Source organism: Charadrius vociferus, unplaced genomic scaffold (genome assembly GCF_000708025.1).
Source record: "Charadrius vociferus isolate BGI_N301 unplaced genomic scaffold, ASM70802v2 scaffold779, whole genome shotgun sequence".
Classification (NCBI taxonomy): Eukaryota; Metazoa; Chordata; class Aves; order Charadriiformes; family Charadriidae; genus Charadrius; species Charadrius vociferus.
The window spans coordinates 267,281-289,307 of NW_009650166.1; the positions used below are offsets into that span (position 1 = coordinate 267,281).

Genomic DNA, 22,027 nt, shown 5'->3' on the forward strand with positions numbered 1-22,027 from the left:
AGTAACTTCTCAACAAGCTCAGCCACAGAGCTACAGAACATCGATACCTCCAAGCGTTTTTCGTATCGCGTGTTACGTACGTATCAGACCCCTTTCCAGAACAACACCTTGCCATGCTCCCAAAGGGGGAGGTTGGTGGGCTTTGCCCAAACACAGGGCTTCAGAGCTGACAGCGGTAAGAGCCGCAGCGCCTCAAGGACAGTGACGAGACTGAACAAGAAAAGCACAAGCCCAAAGGGGGAAGACGACGCGCAGACAAAGGGTCGCAGCACTCGTGATGTGGGGAAAGCCCTCTGCAAGGGAGAGGGAGAACAAAGCACATCCGTGGAGGGAGGCACGCAGTGCGGGAAATACCCCAGGTTGTACTAAAGTTCGCAAATATCCAGCTTGCCCGAGTAGCTTTGTTCTTCATATTTTTAAGGAGCCCATTCGTTCAGTGCCAATCAGGAACAGAACTGCTTATTTCCAGGTTCACCCAAAGGTGAAGCAGTTGCAGCTGGTAAGAGAACAGGATACTTTTTGTGACCGTATTATGAATCTTTTTCCCTTCAAATTCCACCTCTAAAACATCTTTTGTGGCCAGCGGAGCCCACGTTAGCACTGGGTAAACGCGCTGTCACTGGCAATCTGCCCCAGACACAAGTCATTACAATACCAACCTTTTCGAGACCTTTTTAATCTCACAACTTGTCATCAGGACGTTCCCCTCCAGCCAATATCAAGTCTATTTTAACAGGTGTGTTATTGCAAAGGAAAAGAAGCTCACGGCTTTCAGTTATATTGCAACAACCGGAGAGAAGGAGATTGTTTACGTCTGTACAGGTCACCGTGCAAAGCTGACTTACTGATCAATAAGTCTTTTCAGAAGGAAATTAAATGATTTCAAGTCACCAACGAAATCTGCAGCATTGTTAAGCATAAATAAAATTAAAGGATACGACGTCCTTTGCTAATGTCTTCTGAAAAGATTTCCCTACCTTTAACTGGGACTTGTCTGAAATTGTGTTTTCTTTACCAGAAAATCTTATCAAGATTAAGTGATCCACAGCAGAGAAAAATCACCATAGCACACATGAAATCAGTACTTACACCTTCAAACGAAAGACCGGGCTTTTGATAGCCAGCTAAAGCAATGGATAAAAAAAAGCAAATTTGGAAAAAACAGAATCTTTTATCTCCACTGCCAGTTTCAAAAATCTATACTCTCTGGTTTTGAGACACTACTCTCATCCATTAGTTTTCTGCTGAGAAAAATTAATGATGTGTCCATTACAACGGTTCAAGGATTATACTATACTTATAGTAACAATTCTGTAACCCAAAAACCTGAAACTGTGAAAGCTTATTTGAAATTCATCCCATGTTATGGTGGTTACGCGCCACCTGTATTTGGTAGCAAAAATCCACATAGATCACTTGTGTCTCCCCCCAGAAAAACGAAAAAAAAAACAGAGCACAATTTTTGCAATCCTACTTCTAAGCACTTTCTGAGTGGGTGACACATCACGTAACACAAAGCACTGCGGGACGGGCCCTGCTGTATTGCTTTAAGATAACTCCGCATGGAATTTAACCAAACCGTCCCTCTTCAGCACAGCTAGCGAGAAGGCCAGCTCCCTTTTCAGGTGCTGAGATTATTTTTCCAACTGACATTGTGTGAACGCGTAGAACACTAATATTCCACGACTTGCAAGGAATAAGTGGAATCACAAGCTAAGCAGTGACTCAGTCTTCTAACGCAAGCAGCAATTTTCTGATTATAAACCTCCTTTCCGGTCATTCTTTAGGCATATTCACACTGACCACGCTACTTATCTATGTTTGCGTTACCCTTCTTTGTTCTTCTTCTGCATCAGCAAACAGCTTGCGGATGTTGGCCTCGGATTCGCCCACATATTTATTGAGGATTTCTGGACCATTGACCACCTTTGGTTCTCTGGCATTCAGCATCTTGCCAATCTGTCTGGCCATGAGTGTTTTACCACAGCCTGGAGGTCCGTACAGGAGGATGCCTTTCACATGCTTGCAGCCTAGAACAAGAGAGAACAAGTTCAGAGAGCAGGCTCACGGCGGAGACGGCAAGAGAGTAAAGAGGGAATTGCTGCTACAGCAGGGGTGCTCCTACAGGCAGCCGGCAGAGACGCGCGTCAGCCTTAGCTCTGCTCCGTGCCTTTAGCAGCGAAATTCAAACACGGAATTGCCGGGCTGGATCAGAGTCGTTCCATTGATCCGGCAACGGCCAAGAACAATAATCCATCGAGCGGCACCAACGCTCTCCCGTGCATTGGGCACGCAAAGTTAACAGCGAAGGACTGGAAGCCTGAATCATAACTTCTGGTTAGTAGTGCAAAGCAACAGAGATCACCGGGTGAACAGCTGAATAACACACTTTCCAGCTCAAGAAAACCCACAGGATGCTGATCGCCGAGGGATGCGGTAGTGAGGGGCTGCCGACACGTCTACACCCCCACACGCCCTGCACAGCGAGCAAAGGTACACCCGCAATGAGGGACAAGCACGTCCGCAGCCGCTTCACTTCTCTCTGCTCCCAGAGGGAGACACAGTGCAGAGCAAGTTTGGATACTGTCTGGTCACAAAGTGGCGAGGAAACAGAAGAGAGAAATAATTTAACATATTTTGTCTAGATCCTCGTGTTTCCAGCAGACCTCCTTTTTCTATTTCCCAGTTGATATTGAAAACCAAAGAGTAAACACAAAATTACGAGTAAACAAATTTATTTTCAACATTTAGGACGCAGCAGGTATTTTGGTAATTTCTTTCTTCCAACACAATTTCAAGCACAATAAAAAGTATCAGTTCCTCACTACATCTCTTCACTTTGCCCATGGAAAAGACAGACGTGCAGGTAGCAAAGGACTCGGCCTACGTAGACTCAAGATGTCCTTCTCACATTTTAGACCATCTTGGCCACACACAGCACCAAGCTGACAGACTCCTGCACCTACAGCCCTTCCTCTGCAGTAATAACTACCGCATGGCACCGTCATCCTCACCCACCAGACCAGGGACCCCCCAGGAAAAGAGACCTCGGGGAAGCGTTAACCACTATAGTCTATGGGAAAACAGCACATTTGGAATCCACCTTGACAAAAAACTCGACTTTGAATGCAAGTGTGTCACTGCAGAGGTCGGGAATTCAGTAGAACCTTCTCCCCGCCTCTTGCTCCAGCTCACTGCTGGACAAAAGCCCTACACGTGTCCTCCGGACAATAAGTGAGGAACAGAAGGTATCTCTATATTTGAAGATTAAAAAGCCCCAATGTTTTGCTTCAGGAAAATTTATCTAAAACCTTGTAGGTGACCCTGCTCTGGCAGGGGGGTTGGACTAGATGAACTCCAGAGGTTCCTTCCAACATTCTGCGATTCTTAGAAATCTCTAAGTATTAATTGTTCAAGGAAAAAAGCAACACATTAATTAGTGGAAACTGTTCCACGCTGTGGATGACATTCATAATGCACTCATTTTACACTACATTCCTGCAGTTTGACTTTTTTACAGATGCAAACCACCCAACAAGAGTCCTGCAGTGCTCAAGATCCACATTAAAAGCAAAGACCAAGAAGCAGCAAGCAGAGCTCAGGTTTAGAGGACCAGAGTTCAGTTTCTCCCATCATCAAAAGTTTAACGAGCTTGGGCACATTGAGTTATTTGTCACCCATGTAGAATGACTTCCCTCCTAGTCTCCGGCTCGTCTCAGCTATGTGGTAAGTTCACCCCATACACCAGAGTCCTCACAGCAACGTCCTGCCTTTAACGAACAAGTACTCTTAGAATCATAGAATGGTTTAGGTTGGAAAGGACCTTGAAGATCATCAAGTTCCAACCCCCCTGCCCTGGGCAGGGACATCTCCCACCAGCCCAGGTTGCCCAAGCCCCGTCCAACCTGGCCTTGAACACCTCCAGGGATGGGGCCTCAACAACCTCTCTGGGCAACCTGGGCCAGTGCCTTACAACCCTCAAAGTAAAAAACTTCTTCCTAATATTTAATCTAAACCTGCCCTCTTCCAGTTCTTCCCTCTTCTCCTGTATCAACTTACCGACACTCAACTACGATTTCATTCACTCCCAAATACTACAGCGATAAACAATTTCAAGCTGAATAATTGCTCAATACAAAAGAATTTCCATTATCCGCATGCACTGCTCTCGCTCTCTTTCAGGTTGTTCGTACCCTGAAATGAAGTTTCAGGAGAACATCGCTATGAGGAGCACCTGATCCCTCCCCAAACCCCAGAGCGCGATAGAGCTGCATTGAATAAGCACAAAAATAAAGCTGAAAGGTTTTTCTGGGCTTCTCTGCAGATAAAAAATTTACTACAAAAACCAAGAGATGTAGCTAAGAAGAATTCATTAGTCAACTTTCAGGCATCTACGAGTCAAAAACACAAACAACATATACTGTCAGTAAAGACAAATTTCACACAGGAACGACTGAGGCATAAATAAATTAAAAGCTATTCCTGTCAAATCAATGTCAGGAAAGGCATTGTCAGCCTCTTTCGCGGAGGAACATGATCACCTATGTAGCCAAACGGCACAAAGCAGGATTTTGATGATGAGTGATGCTTTGAAGGGAAATCCCAAGCAAACTGATGCTCAGACAGCTCCACCGTGCTCAAGCAAGAGAGGCTCTCAAAAGGCTACCGGCAAGTCAGGGCACATGTGCACCAACAGGCAGGAAAACTGTGCTGAGTATCGTTTTTCTCCAGTACACCTTCAGAAAAGAAACACAACTACAGGTCCTCATTTTTTTTTCTAGTTTTCTTGCAATTCACAATCTCTCTCCTAGAAGGAGGTACAACCTGGTTATAGGCACTGGAAGCTGCTCTTCTACAGCCCAAAGGATCATAGAATGGTTTAGGTCAGAAGGGACCTAAAAGCCCATCCAGTCCCACCCCCTGCCCTGGGCAGGGACCCCTCCCACCAGCCCAGGTTGCTCCAAGCCCCGTCCAACCTGGCCTTGACCCCCTCCAGGGATGGGGCAGCCACAGCTTCTCGGGGCAACCTGCCCCAGGGGATCACCACCCGCACAGCCAAGAATTTCTTCCTCAGATCTCACCTCAATCTCCCCTCTTCCAGTTTGAAGCCATTCCCCCTTGTCTTATCACTCCATGCCCTCGTAGAAAGTCCCTCCCCAGCTCTCCTGGAGCCCCTTTAGGCACTGGAAAGGGCTCTGAGGTCTCCCCTTTTTGGCCTTCTCTTCTCCAGGCTGAACCCCCCCACCTCTCCCAGCCTGTCCTCCCAGCAGAGGGGCTCCAGCCCTCCCAGCATCTCCGGGGCCTCTTCTGGACCCACTCCAACAGGTCAATGTCCTTCCTGTACCGAGGACTCCAAAGCTGGATGCAAAGAAAACTGAACTTCTTGAAAAGCTCAAATATTCCCCCCCCTTTGCAAGGGCCAATGCGCTGCACCTCAACTCTCATCTCCCATAGCAAGTGCGTATGGAAAGCAAAATGCAAACTGGTAGGGTTACTGGGGAGATAAGACTTTGGAGCCCTCTAAGTAAGACCAGAGACCCCTCTAGAGCAAAAATACCAGCTCTGGGACACAGCAGGTTCCCAGAGACAACATAACAACTACCAAACGTTACCCAGAGAAGCTCAGCAGTGCTGAGCCCACGCTCAGACTTCAGCAAGTAGCACCCCACACGTGTGTTGCCCCACATCTGAACATCAAAGATATTACTGACCATCTGCTGCAAGACTTGGTCGCCACTGAATGGGCAACATTTAGAGCTGGGGCTCAGCCAGGTGGAAGAACATTCCTGAAACCAAAGTAATTAGTTCCTCTTTAAACAAGATTGCCACAAGCTACGCCAGTAGAGATTTCCCTGTACAGCCATGGTCACCTGGCTAAAATTAAAGTTTTAAACACAAGCGGGACTTTATTTAAAATAGACAGGTGATGACAAACCACAAATGTTATGTCTCAAATCACAGTGGGATCCTGTGCACCACACAGGAATTTTGATTAAGTTTATCTCCCTTTTGCTGATTTCACCAATGCAGCCCAAATGTCAATACTATTATGAGAATCTTATAAACGCAAATTATTAGCAGTGCAGACATCTCCAACTCGGTAAACTTACCATTAGGACTCCAAATCAAAGGTCATTCTGTAATGCGATACTTAATTATGCCATTTAATGACATACAGTTAGAGGCTGAATAGGTACGTTAACGGGAACTAAAATACACCAATATGGGAAACGTTCTACACAAAATATTAGGGAAAAATCATAAAAACTGGTAAGAATGGGAGAGTTGTTAGTGTTCCAAAGGGAAGTCAAACTCTATTTTGAACCAGAATGACACTTACCCAAAGACAAGATGAAGTCTATTTGCTCAACTCTCGCTTATTCACTTTTTTTTTTTTTTTTGAAAGATCAGAAGAAATGGTTTAGTATAACAGGGATTTTCTACTTGGGAGTGTAATTCCCCTTTTAATTAAAATCAAAGCATTCTGGTGTGATGGTATCATTCAGACGCACCTATCGGGAATCTACACCGATAGTAACGCACCGATCCTGAGTACATCAGGGAGCGATGCTTATCTTTGCACATCAATCTTCAAGCAGGTTCGAGTAAGATCAGGGTTCCCAGACTTCACCTGCCACACAGACAAAACTTCCCCCAAAAATATAGCTGGGTGGAATTTCCCCCCCCCCTCACCCTGTGAGCCCGGCTTTATTCCGGCCTCCATCACTGCCTCCAGTTAATATTCCTGTAGGATTTACGTGCTACCGACAAGGAGCAAGGCTGAAGGAACTTGTTTCTGCTTTTCATTCAAAGCTGGGACAGGCGAAGGGCGACACCTGAAACAGAAGGTTTTATTTTAAGCGGACTCTCAACAGCCAGGTTTGTTTAATCTATCAAATCATTTGCCAACGTCAAGAGAAGACGATGACATCACTAAGTTCTCTCTAGAACAGCCTTCTCCTCATGTCTTGTTTGGCTGTGAGAAGTTTAACATGCACATATATAAGGAGGCAATACGTAGATTTATGGCAATGGCAGGACATTTATCAATTTCTGATGGAATGTGATAAAAATGAAAATAAATCAGCTTTCGAGAAGCTTCCAACAGAATGCCTTTGGCTACACACACAAAATCATCACTCTCAGAAAAAGGGATTTTGATGAGAGTATATACAAAACAAACCACTCTTTAAAAGAAGTCACCACTGCAGCAAAAAAAAAAATGCTTCTGCCTCTTCATAGAGGAGCTACAAAAACGTAGCTAATTTAAGACGAAGATTACGCAGAGCTGCAGGATGGATTGCTGAACACAGCAGCTGATGTTTACAGCCTTATCCCACCTGGGTGTTAATTGCCAGAAATCTCATCAGCATTTTCCACTTTTTGGAATAAAGCTGGATCATTTCTGTCTCCTTCGAAAGTCAACATGATGCAGTTTGTAAACGCCTTACGGAACACTTACCAGCAGAGCATTACAGAGTAAACAAGTATCAACATAGCAGGGTCGCCGGGATGTCTCAAGGTTCGGCTTTCCAGCTGGAGAAACCCTGTGGTTGCGAGCAGTGGGGATGACACCAGCTAACCGGCACCTCAACCCCAGCCACGTGGAGAAAGAGCAAAAGTCCTCTCAGTATCTGGTGGCAACTGTGGCCATCAACACAGAAATGCAGAAATTCCTCGCAGCGCATTTGGGGTAACGCCCCTTCCCTTCCTTCCAATCCTGCCATCTGCGACCTTCACTTCACATTTCCACGTTCCCATGGTGAAAGAGAGAACATTTTTCTTTCCTGGCCGTGCAGAAGTTCGAAGCTCTCTCTCTCATATCCCTCCCACTGCTCTCTGTCCAGGGCTGAAGATCTTCAAGCCAATTCACTCTGTGTACAGAAGCTTTTTGGACCCGATCATCCTGATGACCTCCTCCAAAGTTTTTCCACTTTTACTGCACCCTTTCTGATAAAAAGACCAAGACCGCATCCAGCAATTCAATACGTGAAGAAATTACAGGTTTACACAGTGGCATAATTATGTTCTATTTTGTGGGGGTTTATTGAATTCTTCTTGATAATTACCAAATTCAAGTAGGAATCGACTGATCTCTACTGCACCTTTGAGCATTTGTTTTTGTAGATCTCCTACAGCCTCAAAATTTTGCTCAAGTGGAAAGTCAGTACAGCCATCATCTTACAAGTTGTGATTTTCATGCACATCATTTTTTTCACTGCTCAACATGAGGTTTCATTTGTTGTTTAATTGCTGAGTCAGTCAGTCTTGGAAAGTCCTTCTGCAGAACCACACAACAGTTGAGGTTGGAAGGAACCGCTGGAGATCATCTTCTCCAGCCCCGCTGTGCAAAGCGGGTTCAGCTAGCGCAGGCTGCCCAGTGCATCCGCCACTCCTCCCAGTTTTGTGTCACCTGCAGACTTGCTAAGGGTGCACTCCATCCAATCATCCAGGTCATTAACAAAGAGGTTAAACACCGCTGGCCTCAGCATGAACACGTGGGATGCACCACTAGTGACTGGCCTCCACATGGGCTTTGTTCTGCCAATCACATCTCTTCAAGCCCAGCAGTTGAGCCAGTTTTCAGTACCCCATGTCGCCCGCTTACCTCGTCTGTCTTCCATCACTTTTTCTATAAGGCTGTTACAGGAGACAGTGTTTAGAACCTTAATACACTGGAGATAAACATCCATAGTTCTCCTTCATCCCGTGAGCTAGTCACTTCATTGTAGAATGCCATCAGGTTCATTAAACACAACATCTACTTCACAAAACCATGCTCAACCACTCATGATCACCTTCTGATCCTTCATTTGTCTGGAAATGGTCTCCATAATTAGTTGCTCCATCACCTTCCCTGAGACTGAGGCGGACAGACCTGCAGTACCTGGCCTCTCCTGCTTGTCCTTCTCGGAGATAGGAGTGACACTTGCTTTCTTGGGTTCTTCCAGTCCTCAAGATCATCTCCTGACTGCAATAATCTTTCAAAGAGAACCAAGAGTGGCCTCGCAATGACGCAGGTCAGCTTCCACAGCACTCCATCAGACCCCAACTGCAACTCAGGGTTCAGTTCAGGTTCACTTCAACAGCCTCCTTTCCCAAGTCATTCAGGAACACGCTAAACAGCGGAGAACTCTGCAACTCTCCTCCACCACGAGTATGGACCAGCTATTCCTACAATTGTTCCCTCAACCACTCACCCACCACACACGACCTCTTCTCACGTTACGAGCTTCTTCACTTCCTTCGAGTCTCTATAATATGGAGGACGCTTGTGTGGTCTGAAGTCAATCTCTGGTTTTAAGAAGGTGAAGGAAAAGACAGACATCAGGGATGACTTAGCTGTCCTCCCCAAAGAAAGTGCACACAGAGCTCTTTTTAGACATGTGGAGGAAGACTTAAGTGACCAGATTCAGCCTCACTGGCCACAGGGAGCCACGTACTTCAGGGCGAGTAGAAGACCCAGGAAAGCATTGGTCCACTCCTCAATAGAAGAAAAGCTAACAGCAGAAAATGCTGCGTTCAAACTGCTGAATACTTTCTTTACACAAATGAAGACTTCATGTGTTATGTGGCAGTTAATATTAGTGACAAATGAGCAAGAACAGGAAATAGGAGTAAGAAAATAACAACAGACAGCCCACGAGAGTATTAGTCATTTGTAGATTACCCGGACACCAACTTCACCCAAGAGCACACAGAAACCATCTCGAAGTCAGTGAGAACTTGGACAGGGTGGATGAGACACCGGAGGAAGAAAGTGAACGTCATCCATAGTGTTATAAAGGGAAAAGGGAGGGAGCCACGGGGTTGGACTAAATCTCGAGAGATCCCTTTCATTCTCAGCTGTTCTCTGATTGTGTGGTGTAGAGCTATCACTAACTTAATTCCTGGAAAATTCTGGAACAATGTCTTTTTTAAGTAGGTAGAAGAAAACAAGGATACAAGAAATAGCCAAAAGGAATTTATTGGATCAGCCTGCAACAGCTTCCCTCTAGGAAAGGGTAGGAGGTCACACACAGAGGGTTTGAGAAAACAAATAAAGCAATAGAGGAGGTTTAGACTTTCATAAAGATATAAATAGGTCTTATACATCTTCATAAACATGTAGGAAAAACACAGGCCAAATGAAGTTAAAGGTAGATGAAAAGTGGATGGAAAAAACCCCACAAACTTTAAAGCACACCAGAAAGGATCCATCCTGATTTACTGGTACGCGGCGCTTTTATTAATAGCCCGGGAGATGGGACAGAACGCACCGACTAAATCCGCACATTACAAAGCCAAAATCTACAAACACACTGATGGGCAGGATTAAATTCATTTAAAAACAATGTAACTTGATGCACAAGTTTCTAAACTGGGGTAGGAATAATTAACTACATGTTGCAAAACGAAAAAAAAAAAAAACCCAAACCATCAGATTGCGGATTCTAAACAGGCACCCAGAGTCAGGCACGGAGAGATCCTGGGACTGACGAGCGCCTCGGGAACCCCGCACTGCTTCGGTCATCGCACTTCTCAGCGGTGAAGAATGACCAAGGGAAGAGAAACAACAACGATTGGCAGTCTAAGGGATATCAGAAATGGTTTAAGAAACTGAGATCCGGCCTTGAAAATACTGACGAGAAAGACAAACAGACAAATATGGAAAAGCCTCGTCCAAAACCATAAAAGAAATGAACAATATATGATGAACAGCTGCAAGACTGAGAATAGACACTTGAAAAATTGTGACAGTAAAGATGCTCTGAGCAGCGGAATACGCTGCCTGGGGAGGCTCTGGCACTTCTGCCACCCCAGTTACAGGTTAGACACGTCTGACCCTGAGTTTTCGTTTAAATTATCCTATTTTAAGAACAGACTGGATGAGATTCTTTCCCTTATTATTCTTCTCATATAGTATCCAAGTACCTCAAGAACATTAATGTATTAATTTTTAAGCTTAAAAGAGAAGCCTCCGCTTCACAGGCAGAATCCAAGGAAGAAAGCAGTATCTGCTGATATTCTGCTAATTTGAATGTTCATCTTGTGTTTTGTTAATACTTCACTTTTATATAGCGAGCTGTATTTCAAAAATACAGAGCACTGGAACCAATTGATCCCACGAGGTCAGAGGACAAGTTAAGATGGTTACCAGGAAATAGAAATCTCCTTGGAAAAGTCCAATTTAACCCACTTACTGATGGTAACGGGAGAGGATGGGGAATTTGGGTTCCACGTCAATCTCTTAGAAGGAACATGATCTGTAACAACAAACACTTCTATACCTGTTACTAAACCGTAACACCACCACGTACATACATAATCTGCTTTTTCAGCGGCCTCTACAACTAATGTGCCATGTAAGTCAGAAAAATCACTTCCCTCCTGAAAGTCAAGATTGTGTTTCAATGCACGGAGACGCCAGAGTGTTCTTTAAAAAGAAAAACAAGAATTCAGTCGTAGCATTTTCTTGTCGGGTCTGAGAAAATGCTTTTCAGTTTTGTTGAAATTTACAGCTCCAGGCACCAAATATCAAATACTTTAGTCCAAATGGCTAAAGAGCTGTTGAAATCAGAAAAAAAAGAAAAAGAAAAAAAAAAGAGGGAGAGAGAGAACAGTGGTCTAAGTATTCAGCAATCTTAACGTTAGACAATGGCACAAGCCATTGAATGAGCTGAATTTGAAGTCTCAACAGAAAAATAGCATTTAACATGGCTGTGAAGAAAGGACTTATCTGCAGAAACATTTAGGAAAATGTAATATTTATCAAATAAAAGGTGGCGCTTTAGCTTGAGCAAGAGGATGCTTTGAACTGAGTAACCAAAACCAGTCTGCAGTTCATCGCGATGTTGCACAGCTTTACTATGAGCAGGACGTCAGAGAGATCCAGAGAGGGCTTAAAAAAGACGATTCCCTGGAAACACGGCTTTCGTAGGGCTGTCCTTCTGAAAGCAACTGCTGTCTTACCTCCATCAGCGCCCTGCAAGTGTGAAGTTCCTCCCCAGGACCGAGAGGCCTCATGGACGGCACTAAAGGAGTGCCCCTTTCGTTTCAGGACACCTTCCTCAATCCTCACCCAGATACGGATTTCTTTCCATTTGCCAGTCAAGCATTAGGGGACAGACAACAGCGTCGCCAATGTTGATAAAGCTAAAGAATCTCCAGCAAATGACTGTGAAACTGTAGCCTTAAAAGCAATCAGCTTAAACTGATGAAGGTCGCACTGTGGTTCAAAAGTGGCCTTACACCGACCGCGCACTGCCTTCCTCCGGCACCCACCCGCCACGGCACACCAAACCCACCCGTGAGCCGATCTAGCCGAACGCTAACCCCATACATTATTTTTTTTTCCAGTAGCAGTATTTTTTGCTTCCAATCGTATTAGCTCTCTGCAGAGCCATACAAGCCCAAAGCTACCAGAGCAGAGGCGGCAGAGGCGCATACGAGCAAAGCGCGGGGAGGGAAAAGCCAACTGCCCCTTTCCGGGGCAGCAGGGAGCCCCGGCAAGGTTTAACGACCAGGTGACGTTGATCCAAGATTTCTTTTCTTGGATAAACCAGAGATTGTAGCATCAGAGTAGTTTTTACACCCTCAGATGATATGGTTAACTAACATTGATTTATATGCTCCAAACCCAGAACATTCCTTGGAAGTTAGGTAAACCAAACACAAATTGCAAGCAATTTTTGAAGGGTCTATACAGCCTCTATGTAGTTACGGGACAGAAATATTTATTGCATTTGGCATGGAAGCTGCAGTCTGTGAGCACTGGGCAAAACCCAGAACTGGGCGAGCACTGGAGCACCAGATAGCAAGCAAATTCTTTCTGTTCCTTTCCCAATAAATTATATACAAAGGTGAACAGCTGTCACACTGACATTTCAGATCTGAAATATAGTTAAGAGCAAGTTATAACTAAGGCAAAGAAAATGAATGTCAGAAAGTTTTGTTTTTTCAAATTTCAGATAAGCTCCTTAGCCCTAGGGTTAATCGGAGAGCTCGAGAGCTCTGTTTGGAGTCTAACTTCTTCCCAGAAAAATGTTTCTTTGTTTAGTATGTGTGTAAACACGCACAGGTAAGGGTATATGTATTTATATAAATAATATGGCACACCTTTAATTCATTGCCCAGGGTAATCAAAATACGAGTGGTCCTTCAGAGAATCTTTTTCTTCCTGTATTAAGCAATACCAATTAACAAGAGGAACCATCTGAGCAGCGTTACGCCGCAAAGCAGCTCCACAGCCTCCCCCTGCAGTCAGCACGGCACCACCTGCTCCAGAGGTACCCAACGGGGATGCGATGGATATGTCGGTCCTCCACGGCAAAGTGAGCTCCTGCTCGTCGCTCCCAGAGAGTTCCCGGCTGTCAGGTTAACTCAGCTAACGATAATACCAAGGGGATGGAACAGTAGTCTGACACCCGACTGCTTAACACGCTGCCAGATTGCAGGCAGCCAGGGAAGCCGAATAGGTGAAGCTATAGCAAAACGAAAACAAGCTCTAATTATCTCTACTCTACTAACGTGTTTCTCATCACAATCCTGTGACACTGATGAGAATTCCCAAAGTCTAAATCTTTTACCTTCACATACGGCCACAGCTAAGCACTCTGCACCGCAGCCGTGAATATATACGACAGCTGCTTCAAAAGGTACAGATATTTCAAGTAAGGGATGCGGTGCCTCCCAAGGACAGCCGTCAGCCGCACTGCTCAACCGGACACAACGGTGTCGAGGGAAAAGCTTTTCTTTCCATCGCCGACGCCATTCCTCTCATTTCCTCTCTCGGCAGAGCAGCTAAATATTTAACAAATTCAAGCGTCTGATCTTCTCAGGCCGAGAAGTTACGACATGCTCACAGCCACAAAAGCCAAGCAAACCAAGATCGGCCACAGAAGGCCTCGGCTATCCGATCGATACGACGCAAAAAGGCAGGAGAGAGAGCATCGTGCGCTAATTGGATTTAGCCTCCAGGGTTTGTTTCTTCAGTGTTTCTCCGTTAAGTGCTCAAATCGCTAAGAAAGGACCTAATGCGCCTCAGAGGAAAGTTTACTTTAACATCAGTTGCAGACGCACTGGAAACGAACACATTTTACAGTCCCACACAAACAGGAGGTATCTTCTGATGAAAATCTGTTTTGTAATCAAAATCTTGATTGCTTCATTTGTGGGGAGAGGGAAGGTGGCTCAAGAAATATAAACATACACAGAAATTACACCGCTACGGATTCCAAGTTTAAATATGAACCCACAAAGATTATATTTCGAGAACGAGGACCAGCTATAACATCCCCAGCCACTTTATGTGACAAAATAAGATACCTGCAGCCGCATACTGCTTACTAAATATTAACGCCAGCACCGTTCATCTGCCTGCCAGCACATGTTTCCAAAGTAATGGGACTGCTTTTTCTTCCCCCGTCCCTAACAAAAAAAAAAAGTTATATTTAGCATCTGTGCTTTTATTTCACAAACTCCAAGACGTGCCACAGCCTGTCCATCCTCTCCAGCGTTTCAAATCTGACCAAGCACAGATCCCACAAGATACTGTACTTATTGGGCTAACGCGGTGAAAAGGCCATAGGTTTACAGCGCAACCGCCAGGACAACAGACATTTAATCTGTAAGGCAGGACCATTAGGACAGAATTTCCTTTGACCTATAGAGACAGCCCAGTGCCAGCGAGTCAGGAACAGGAGCATTCAGTCTTGCTGCAATGAATAAATGAAGCATTCAGAAGAATCGGGAGCGTTTCAGTTCCTACTGCAAAGTATTCAGTTAAACCATATATCTCATTCCTTCAGATGCTTCACGTACAGTGTTGAGTATTCCTGTTGTTTCTCTGTCCCTCTCTCTAGCCAAGGAACAGGACTACAAAACACATCCGGAAACGACAGGGGGAAAAAAAGGCTTCGTTAGTCTACTGCATCCCTAAGCAACTGCCACGTTAAAGCGTCATAAGGTTGTTAGATGACATCCCATCTTTACAAACCAGAACCAGGCCGGCACGCTGTACCCCGGTCGTGCTTCTCCAGATCATACTCACCCATTTGCTCCACAATTTCTGGTGGAAAAACTCGAGAAGCAAAAGCTCGTCGGAAAATATCTGAGAATTCTTTGTCAAGGCCACCAATGCCCATTTTCTCAAAATTCCAGTCTGGGTTGATGATTGACTGGCGGTTCTCCTTGGTCTTTCATTTTCCTACAAAGAAAAAAAAAAAAAAAAGAACTCATTTCAGACACACAGCACAGAACGACAGCAAAGAGAAGTACAAGCACCAGCACGGTTCTACCAGGTCAGACCCATGTCCAGCCAACTGGATGTTCGGTTTCAGACGTGAGCCAGGAGGACGCCCTGCGGCGAGAACGCAAAGGCAGTCAGAGACTCAGTTTACTTCGTGAACTATTTTCGCAGCCTTCCAACCACCCAGCTCCGGGATTTTTTCGGGCCAGGCGTTGTTCCTATGTATTTAAGATTCCACAGTAGATTTCGATGCCACAAATTCACCTGGGTCCCCCTCGAACCCCTGTAAACTCAGCACCCGGAGTGCCCTCCAGCATCTAACCCACCACATCTACTGCCTGCACCTCCTTCCGCGTGTCCGAGCCAGCTCCTACCAGCTTCAGTTCGCGTCCCCTAAGTCCAATATCTGCAGAGACAGTGAAGAGTACCAGTGTCCCCTCTCTTCCAGGCTCCCTGGGATGATGTTAGGCTTGTCCTGCACCCTCCTCAGTGCACCTTGTCCGGGCAGAGCTCTCCTCACTTGTTCTTCCCACCTCACGCAGAAGCTGCTCCACACCTCACCGCCCCTCTTCTCCTCTGTCTTCTCTCTCCCTACTACGTCCTTTGACAGCAGAACCACACGCACTGTGGTTTGTTTGTATCTTAAACACGGGTAGGAAATCATGCTCCACTTCATTCATATTCCTTTATTAATAAGGTGTAACAATTCTTACCAACTGTGCTCAGCGATTCTTAACAGGGCTCAGGCTGCTGCCGAGCACAGGTCCAGCGTTTCTCCAAAACGATCGCACCTGGGATCCGGGCCCAAAACCGCAATCATTTTTGACCAAAGTTAGAAGTGTTCTTCCTCCCACGCATCACTTTATGGTTATTTATATCGAATTTCCTCTGCCATTTTATTTCTTAGTCACCAAGCCCTGCAAGAGCAGGCTTTGTCACCTCATTACTCAGTCTTTTTTCCAATTTATTCAATAATTATAATGAAAAGCAAAGCCCCCAGCCGAGATTCATGCTGAACTCCGCTGGCACTGGTTATTTACTTCTACCCTTTCATCGCTCACCTACTCATGCAAGGACCTTCTCTCTTACAGAGCTCTATTTAGTTTCTTTTTAAAGAAACTTCGATAAGGAACTCTGCTGGAAGAGCTCCGAGCCATCAGCAGACTGTCAGCCCTTATCCCCACGTGCCCCGATTCCTGCAACGAACTCCCGTAGGATCAGGACGTAGGACTGCCCTTACAGAAGACGGGCTGCCCCTTCCCAGAGTATCATCTCCATACTGGTACCCACTGATTTGATTCTTTATTACAGTTGCTGTTGATTTTTTTCTGTACAGATTTCAGGTTCAAAGACCTGTAGCTCTCCAGACCTTCTCCAGAATCCTTTTAAAAAACAGACAGCGCATTCGCCATCTTCCAGTCTTCAGATACCAGAGCAATTTTAAGCAAGGTTACAGAACACAATTACGAGGTCAGCTAGCTCCTTTACAGCTCAGAAGAATAAAAGACAGTCTTGGCAAACCACCACGGCCCATTTTGTCTGTTTGTTCCGTTATCTCTTGTAGAGCTACTTCCAGTTCAGCCGGATCCCCTCGGCACAGGCTTTGCAGTCTCCGTGCAATGGTGCAACCCCTCCGCCTTTCCTTTTTGTTGACAAACCACACGAGTTTTAGTGTTACAGAGCTCCTTACTCCCTTTTCAGAGAAGCTTTAAAGCACTCGGGGCATTCAGGAGGTAGACAATAAGCCCAAACGCTCCTATAAGAATACTGCCGAGATGGTGTCAAATCCACAGAGTCTCACCTGAAGTTTATCTGAGGGTATTTACAACAAGCACTGACACTCACCAGTTAGATCAATGCTGCCAAAGGGCTTTCAGCAACATCACTTTGCTTAGCTACCAGAGAAACCAACAGTGAGATAAAAACCCAGGGAGAAAGTAAAGACTGAAGATTATCCTTAATTCGTGCAGAAATTGCATGTGTTGTATTTTCTTAGGTTTACACAGTGTGTTACAGGATTGACCCTAGGGACCATTAACCCCCTTAAAGAGCCAGTCCTGGCAGACTGCAACTGTGCATCTGTTGATTTGTTCCATAACCTCTTCCAGAGATACTTCAAGTTGAGCTGGATGACGAGTTAACATCTAGAAGTCCAGGAAATACACTAAATAAAAGTCCTGCGTCAGCTGAATTAGACCGCTGTTAACCTTGGTCTAAACAGAGCTGGAATCAATACTTCAATTCCAAGAGCAGCAAAACAAAAACCACCCAATCAAGAACACGCCTCTAACGAAGACGTTAGGGACAACACGGCAGAATGTAGAACATATCGCACTAATACATCGTCCCGCGCAGGGCAGCGGGAGCAGCTGATTCACCGATTACTGCCTATTTATTGCTTCCTTATCAGGCGGCTCGGCCAGGGATGCTCCTCTCCCCGCAGAGCTTAGCCTACACTCCCCCCTTCTGGCTGCATCCGACCACGATAAAACTCTTGCAGATGGAATTAAAACATCATCCATTGATTTTACAGCATATGATTTTATGCTAAGTGGAAGAAATAGAATTGGTTTTTTTTTTTTAAACGATCACAATCCTTTTCTATTGAAAAAAATAAAGGCAGTGCTCAGTGACACTTACTTTACTTTTATCTCCTCTCTCCGAATTTAATTATTCACAACTTTACAATTCTCCAGAGACTAACAAAGCACATCAAGTAGCTCTGCCTCAGCTCAACGAGAAGATTAAATAAAGCACCAATCTGACAGGAGTAAACTGAGGCATAAGCAACTCTTTTGTCTTTTCTGCAGGAAATGAAATCGAGTCAGGTGAAGGATCCCCTATTTCCAATCCATCAGCTCTCCCACAGCACCACTCTCCGCACCTGTACATGCTGGGAGGGAGACTGCGGGTCCTTATATGGCTTTGAACATCAACCAAGTAAAATATCCCCGTTTGCTCTGATGCAATAAATTGGATTATGTTAATACTCACCTCAAGCTGTCCTACCCAAACACAGTAAAAACTAAAAGGGCTGTAATCATATAATCACAGGCATGAACTAATTGCCCATGCAAATTTTATTCAGTGCTCTTAAAACCTGTATCCTTGTTAATATGCTTAATCGCAGTCATCTACAACTCAGCCCACGGACCCTCTGGTGGGGGTTTTTTCAGTACAGATAACTGGCTGTGCTTTCAGATAACAACGTCCACGTAAGATGCAAGGCATGTGGTCACACAACAGCCTCGTGTCTCCCCATTTTTGCGGGTGACTGTAGCACCTGAACCAGACAACTACGAAGTCACAGCCTCGCGTTTGAGGGAAGATGGTAGTGTCAAAACAGCCTCCGCCACGAGCTGAACGAGTTGAATTCTACTTTCCCAGTGCTGAATCAGTTGAAGTCTACTTTCCCAAGTGGCTGCTACCCGCACATGTTTTATTTCTGTACCAAATACTCAAAGTACTGAGCATTCACAGTCAAGCAGAGCTGTGCTTTGAAGCCTATTGCAAAAATAATAAGTATTAAAACTCAATTCAGTGCTCATCTGAGCCAGCCAGGTTCACTGAACCCCACTGGCAGCAGCCTTCACCTCCCACTTATCATCTGTGGAAGAGCAGCAGCAAAAGCAACGGTTCTCTTAGCTCACAGACTCCAGGAAGAGGAAAAAAAAATAGGAAAGGAAAAAAATAAGAGTGTCTGTTCAAGTACAGGACTTGAATCACACCCAGAAAAGTGCCTACAGCCGTATTACGAGCGAGAGAGGGATATGCAACTGTACTTCCTAAGCATTGTCCACTTCGGAACACTGATAAGAAAAGGAAGTGCAGAGTACGTGTCTGCTCTGCAGCACGGCCACCATGGCCCCAGGGCACACGCAAAGCCACCTGCAGGGAAGGGGCCCTCACTGCCCACGTCGTGGTCCGGGTCCCCACCATTCGAGCTGGTGGCTCTACAGGAACACACCAGATTCCCCCCTAGCCACACACCAGTTTCTGAATGAATGAATGTGTGGAGGACGCATCAGTTATCCCCCAATTTCTTTGCTAGTAAGGGCTGAAATCGTACATAAAGATTTGGTTTTTTCAGGATTTAGAAACCGTCCCTTTTTCAAAAAAGTTCACAGTTTCATTAACAATCTTGCTGTGCAAACAGTTAAAACACACGCAATGAGCCCTCTGTGCTGTGTTTTGCAGCTGCCATCCGTTTCTGAAGAGCAGGACTTTCAGCAGTCAAGAAAACTGAAGAGCTCTTCAGAAGCTGTCCCCTCTCCTTGAAGGAGAGATCTCATTAGAGATGGGATTTTCAGCAGTTTTGCACTCACTTTGAAACTTCGGCTACACATTCAAGAAAGATCTCAATTTCCTATTTCCTTGCTGTTTTAATTAAATTCCATTTAAGAGGTGTTGGCTTATTAGCATCCCTGAAAATATTCTCTGATAGTTAAAATATTTCAACTTGTTGCTGACTTTTGCTGATGATACTGTTTCACGGTGCCGTTCTAATCTAGGTATAGGAGTCCAGAGTGCTTGGGATAACTTCTCTACTCATCTAACTCAATTTGCCATTGCCAGAATCTCTCAAAGTCACACTCACCTTTTCTCCTCCTACCTCTGTGTCTGTCTATTTTAGATGCACCACGCTAACAAGCACCGAGACCCACAGACCTGCTCTCGTACGTCAGTCAGTGCATGAGCTTCACACAGGGAGGACAGTGACTTTTGCAGAGCGCCGAAATCTGCCGGAGGGATGGTGTCTTCCCAGTGCGGTGGTTTTTAAGACAGTCCTGAGTATGTACAAACTGTTCTCTAAAGGGTGTGACAGATTCCCAAGGGATCAAATCCAGTCATCTGCTAGTTTAAATAGATACCCGGGAGACATTTTGAGACGCAGTTTTCAATGGATTAGGTCAAGTGATGTAACCAGAAAAACAAACTTTGAGACATACAAGTCTCCGAGGCCTGAAAAGCAGCAAACTTCCAGCATTATGTATCTCTTTGGATACAGTGGCACTCACCAATCAGATTGAGAGACGAGTTCTCAGCTTTTTCAAAGGCGACTTGACTGTTGCCAAGAACCAAACCAACCTCAATCTGCAAAAGGGAAGGAAACAGGTAATGACATTAAGCTATTAGGCTCAGCTTCAGATTGCCCCTTAGGTATTTCCAAGCACATCGCAGAGGGCAAGAAACAGCAGCAAAATCTCCACTACAAAAGTCACAGGGAAGAATACGAAATACCAACACCTCCTCTAAAACTATCATCACTGAATGCAGAAGCTCATCAGGTATAATAAATCGGCTTTTTAAAGTTATTCGTTTAGTTCAAAACCAACTATTTTACTTCAGCGAGATCTGGTGAGTAAAGAAGAAAATAAAATCATGTCCTTTCTACAGGAGGAAAAAAATGAAAACTTGGCATATCTGGGAGACAAAAGGGCTCAAAAGAGGATTTTTCCATTAATTAGTGCATAAAGACTAAAAGATCTTCCTTGCACCTTCTCCAGCTCTGCAGTTTATTGGGTGCAGCTCTAAGCCCCCAAGTACACGAGCACAGGAGACTGCATTAAACTGGAAACGATGCTCGTTACCTTCTCTGAGCCAAAAGACACAGCCAGACAAAATAAACGTGCAACTTCTCCAAATGTGAGTAACCCGAGTTCCTCCTTGTAGCAAGACCCGATCAGTGCTTGCATCCCTGCAGTCAAAGGGAATGAACGTGAATTCCTGCGAGCATACCTTCTGCTTTTTGCTTGCTCCAGACTCCCCTTTGAGAATGCTGGGGTCCATGGCCTCCATGTCCTTTACCAACAGCCCAAAAAGTTTGTCATTAAAGCTGAACACAAGCTGGGGGAAAAAAAAACAGAACAGTAGTGGATTTTAACTCATTAAAAAGCTAAAAATGATTTTGACAAGGCTACTAAGATTTGAAAAGAAAGAGGCCTGAAGACTGCGTTTACCACCCAACAAATTCCACCTAGTTTTTATCCTGTGAAGGTCTGGTGCACTGAACACGTCCTTTTCATGTCCGATCCTTCAAAGAGTAACAGATCAAAAGTAGCAGAACATGAAGTCAAGTGGAAAAAATCAAAGAAAAATTCTCCTTCCAAGAAAATCATCTATTTCCCCCTCTTTTCTCCCCGGCTAAATGTTCTGTATCACCTCTTGACATTTTCCTCTCACCTTAAATATTGGTGCTAGGCAAGGAGAAGAATTTAGCTCACACCTTTTAGTTCTTTCACATTTCAGTTTGACGAGGATACCTCAAAAATAGCGCCAGACTAGTGAAATTCAGAATCAGTATTAGGAAAAGGAGGGTCCATCCTACAGAAAAGCAGGCTGTCTCTGCCCAGTTCCTTTCCTCCAAGATTACATTTGCAACTGAGTTAAGACTCAGACCCTGCAAGTTGTAAACTACTATGAGATATACCTCGACCTGTCCTGAGAATATGGCAAACCAGAGGCTACCACAGGTGTTCGCAGGGGCAGAAGCCCATCGGCTGCAGGGCTGAGAAGGCTCAGTTACAGGGACATCAGCTTTCAGAAATCCCCAAGTCAAACGCTTCATACCTATTTTACTACTGGAGTCTGGACAGTAGCAATAAATGTTACAATAAAATACACTGCGCTTGAGAGGTGCTACTGAGAATTCATTAAAACTGGTGTTCATTTCCATCTTACGTAAAGGGAAAACAAAAGTTACTTCTCAAAAGATTCCAGGAGCTGCCACGCTTATATCCGACCAGGACACAACAGAGAGAGAACCCAGCTCTCCCAAGCCTCGGGATTTGAAAGATA

The 22,027-nt window shown here is 44.9% G+C and overlaps 1 protein-coding gene across 1 annotated transcript in view; it reads right to left on the bottom strand.

The window, feature by feature from the left end:
- NSF (N-ethylmaleimide-sensitive factor) overlaps positions 1–22,027 on the bottom strand; it is a 70,329-nt gene that overhangs the window by 32,946 nt on the left and 15,356 nt on the right. The window contains 4 exon segments of the mRNA XM_009892410.1: positions 1,831–2,030; positions 15,032–15,187; positions 20,248–20,323; positions 20,969–21,076. Coding sequence (XP_009890712.1) covers positions 1,831–2,030; positions 15,032–15,187; positions 20,248–20,323; positions 20,969–21,076 — 540 coding nt within the window.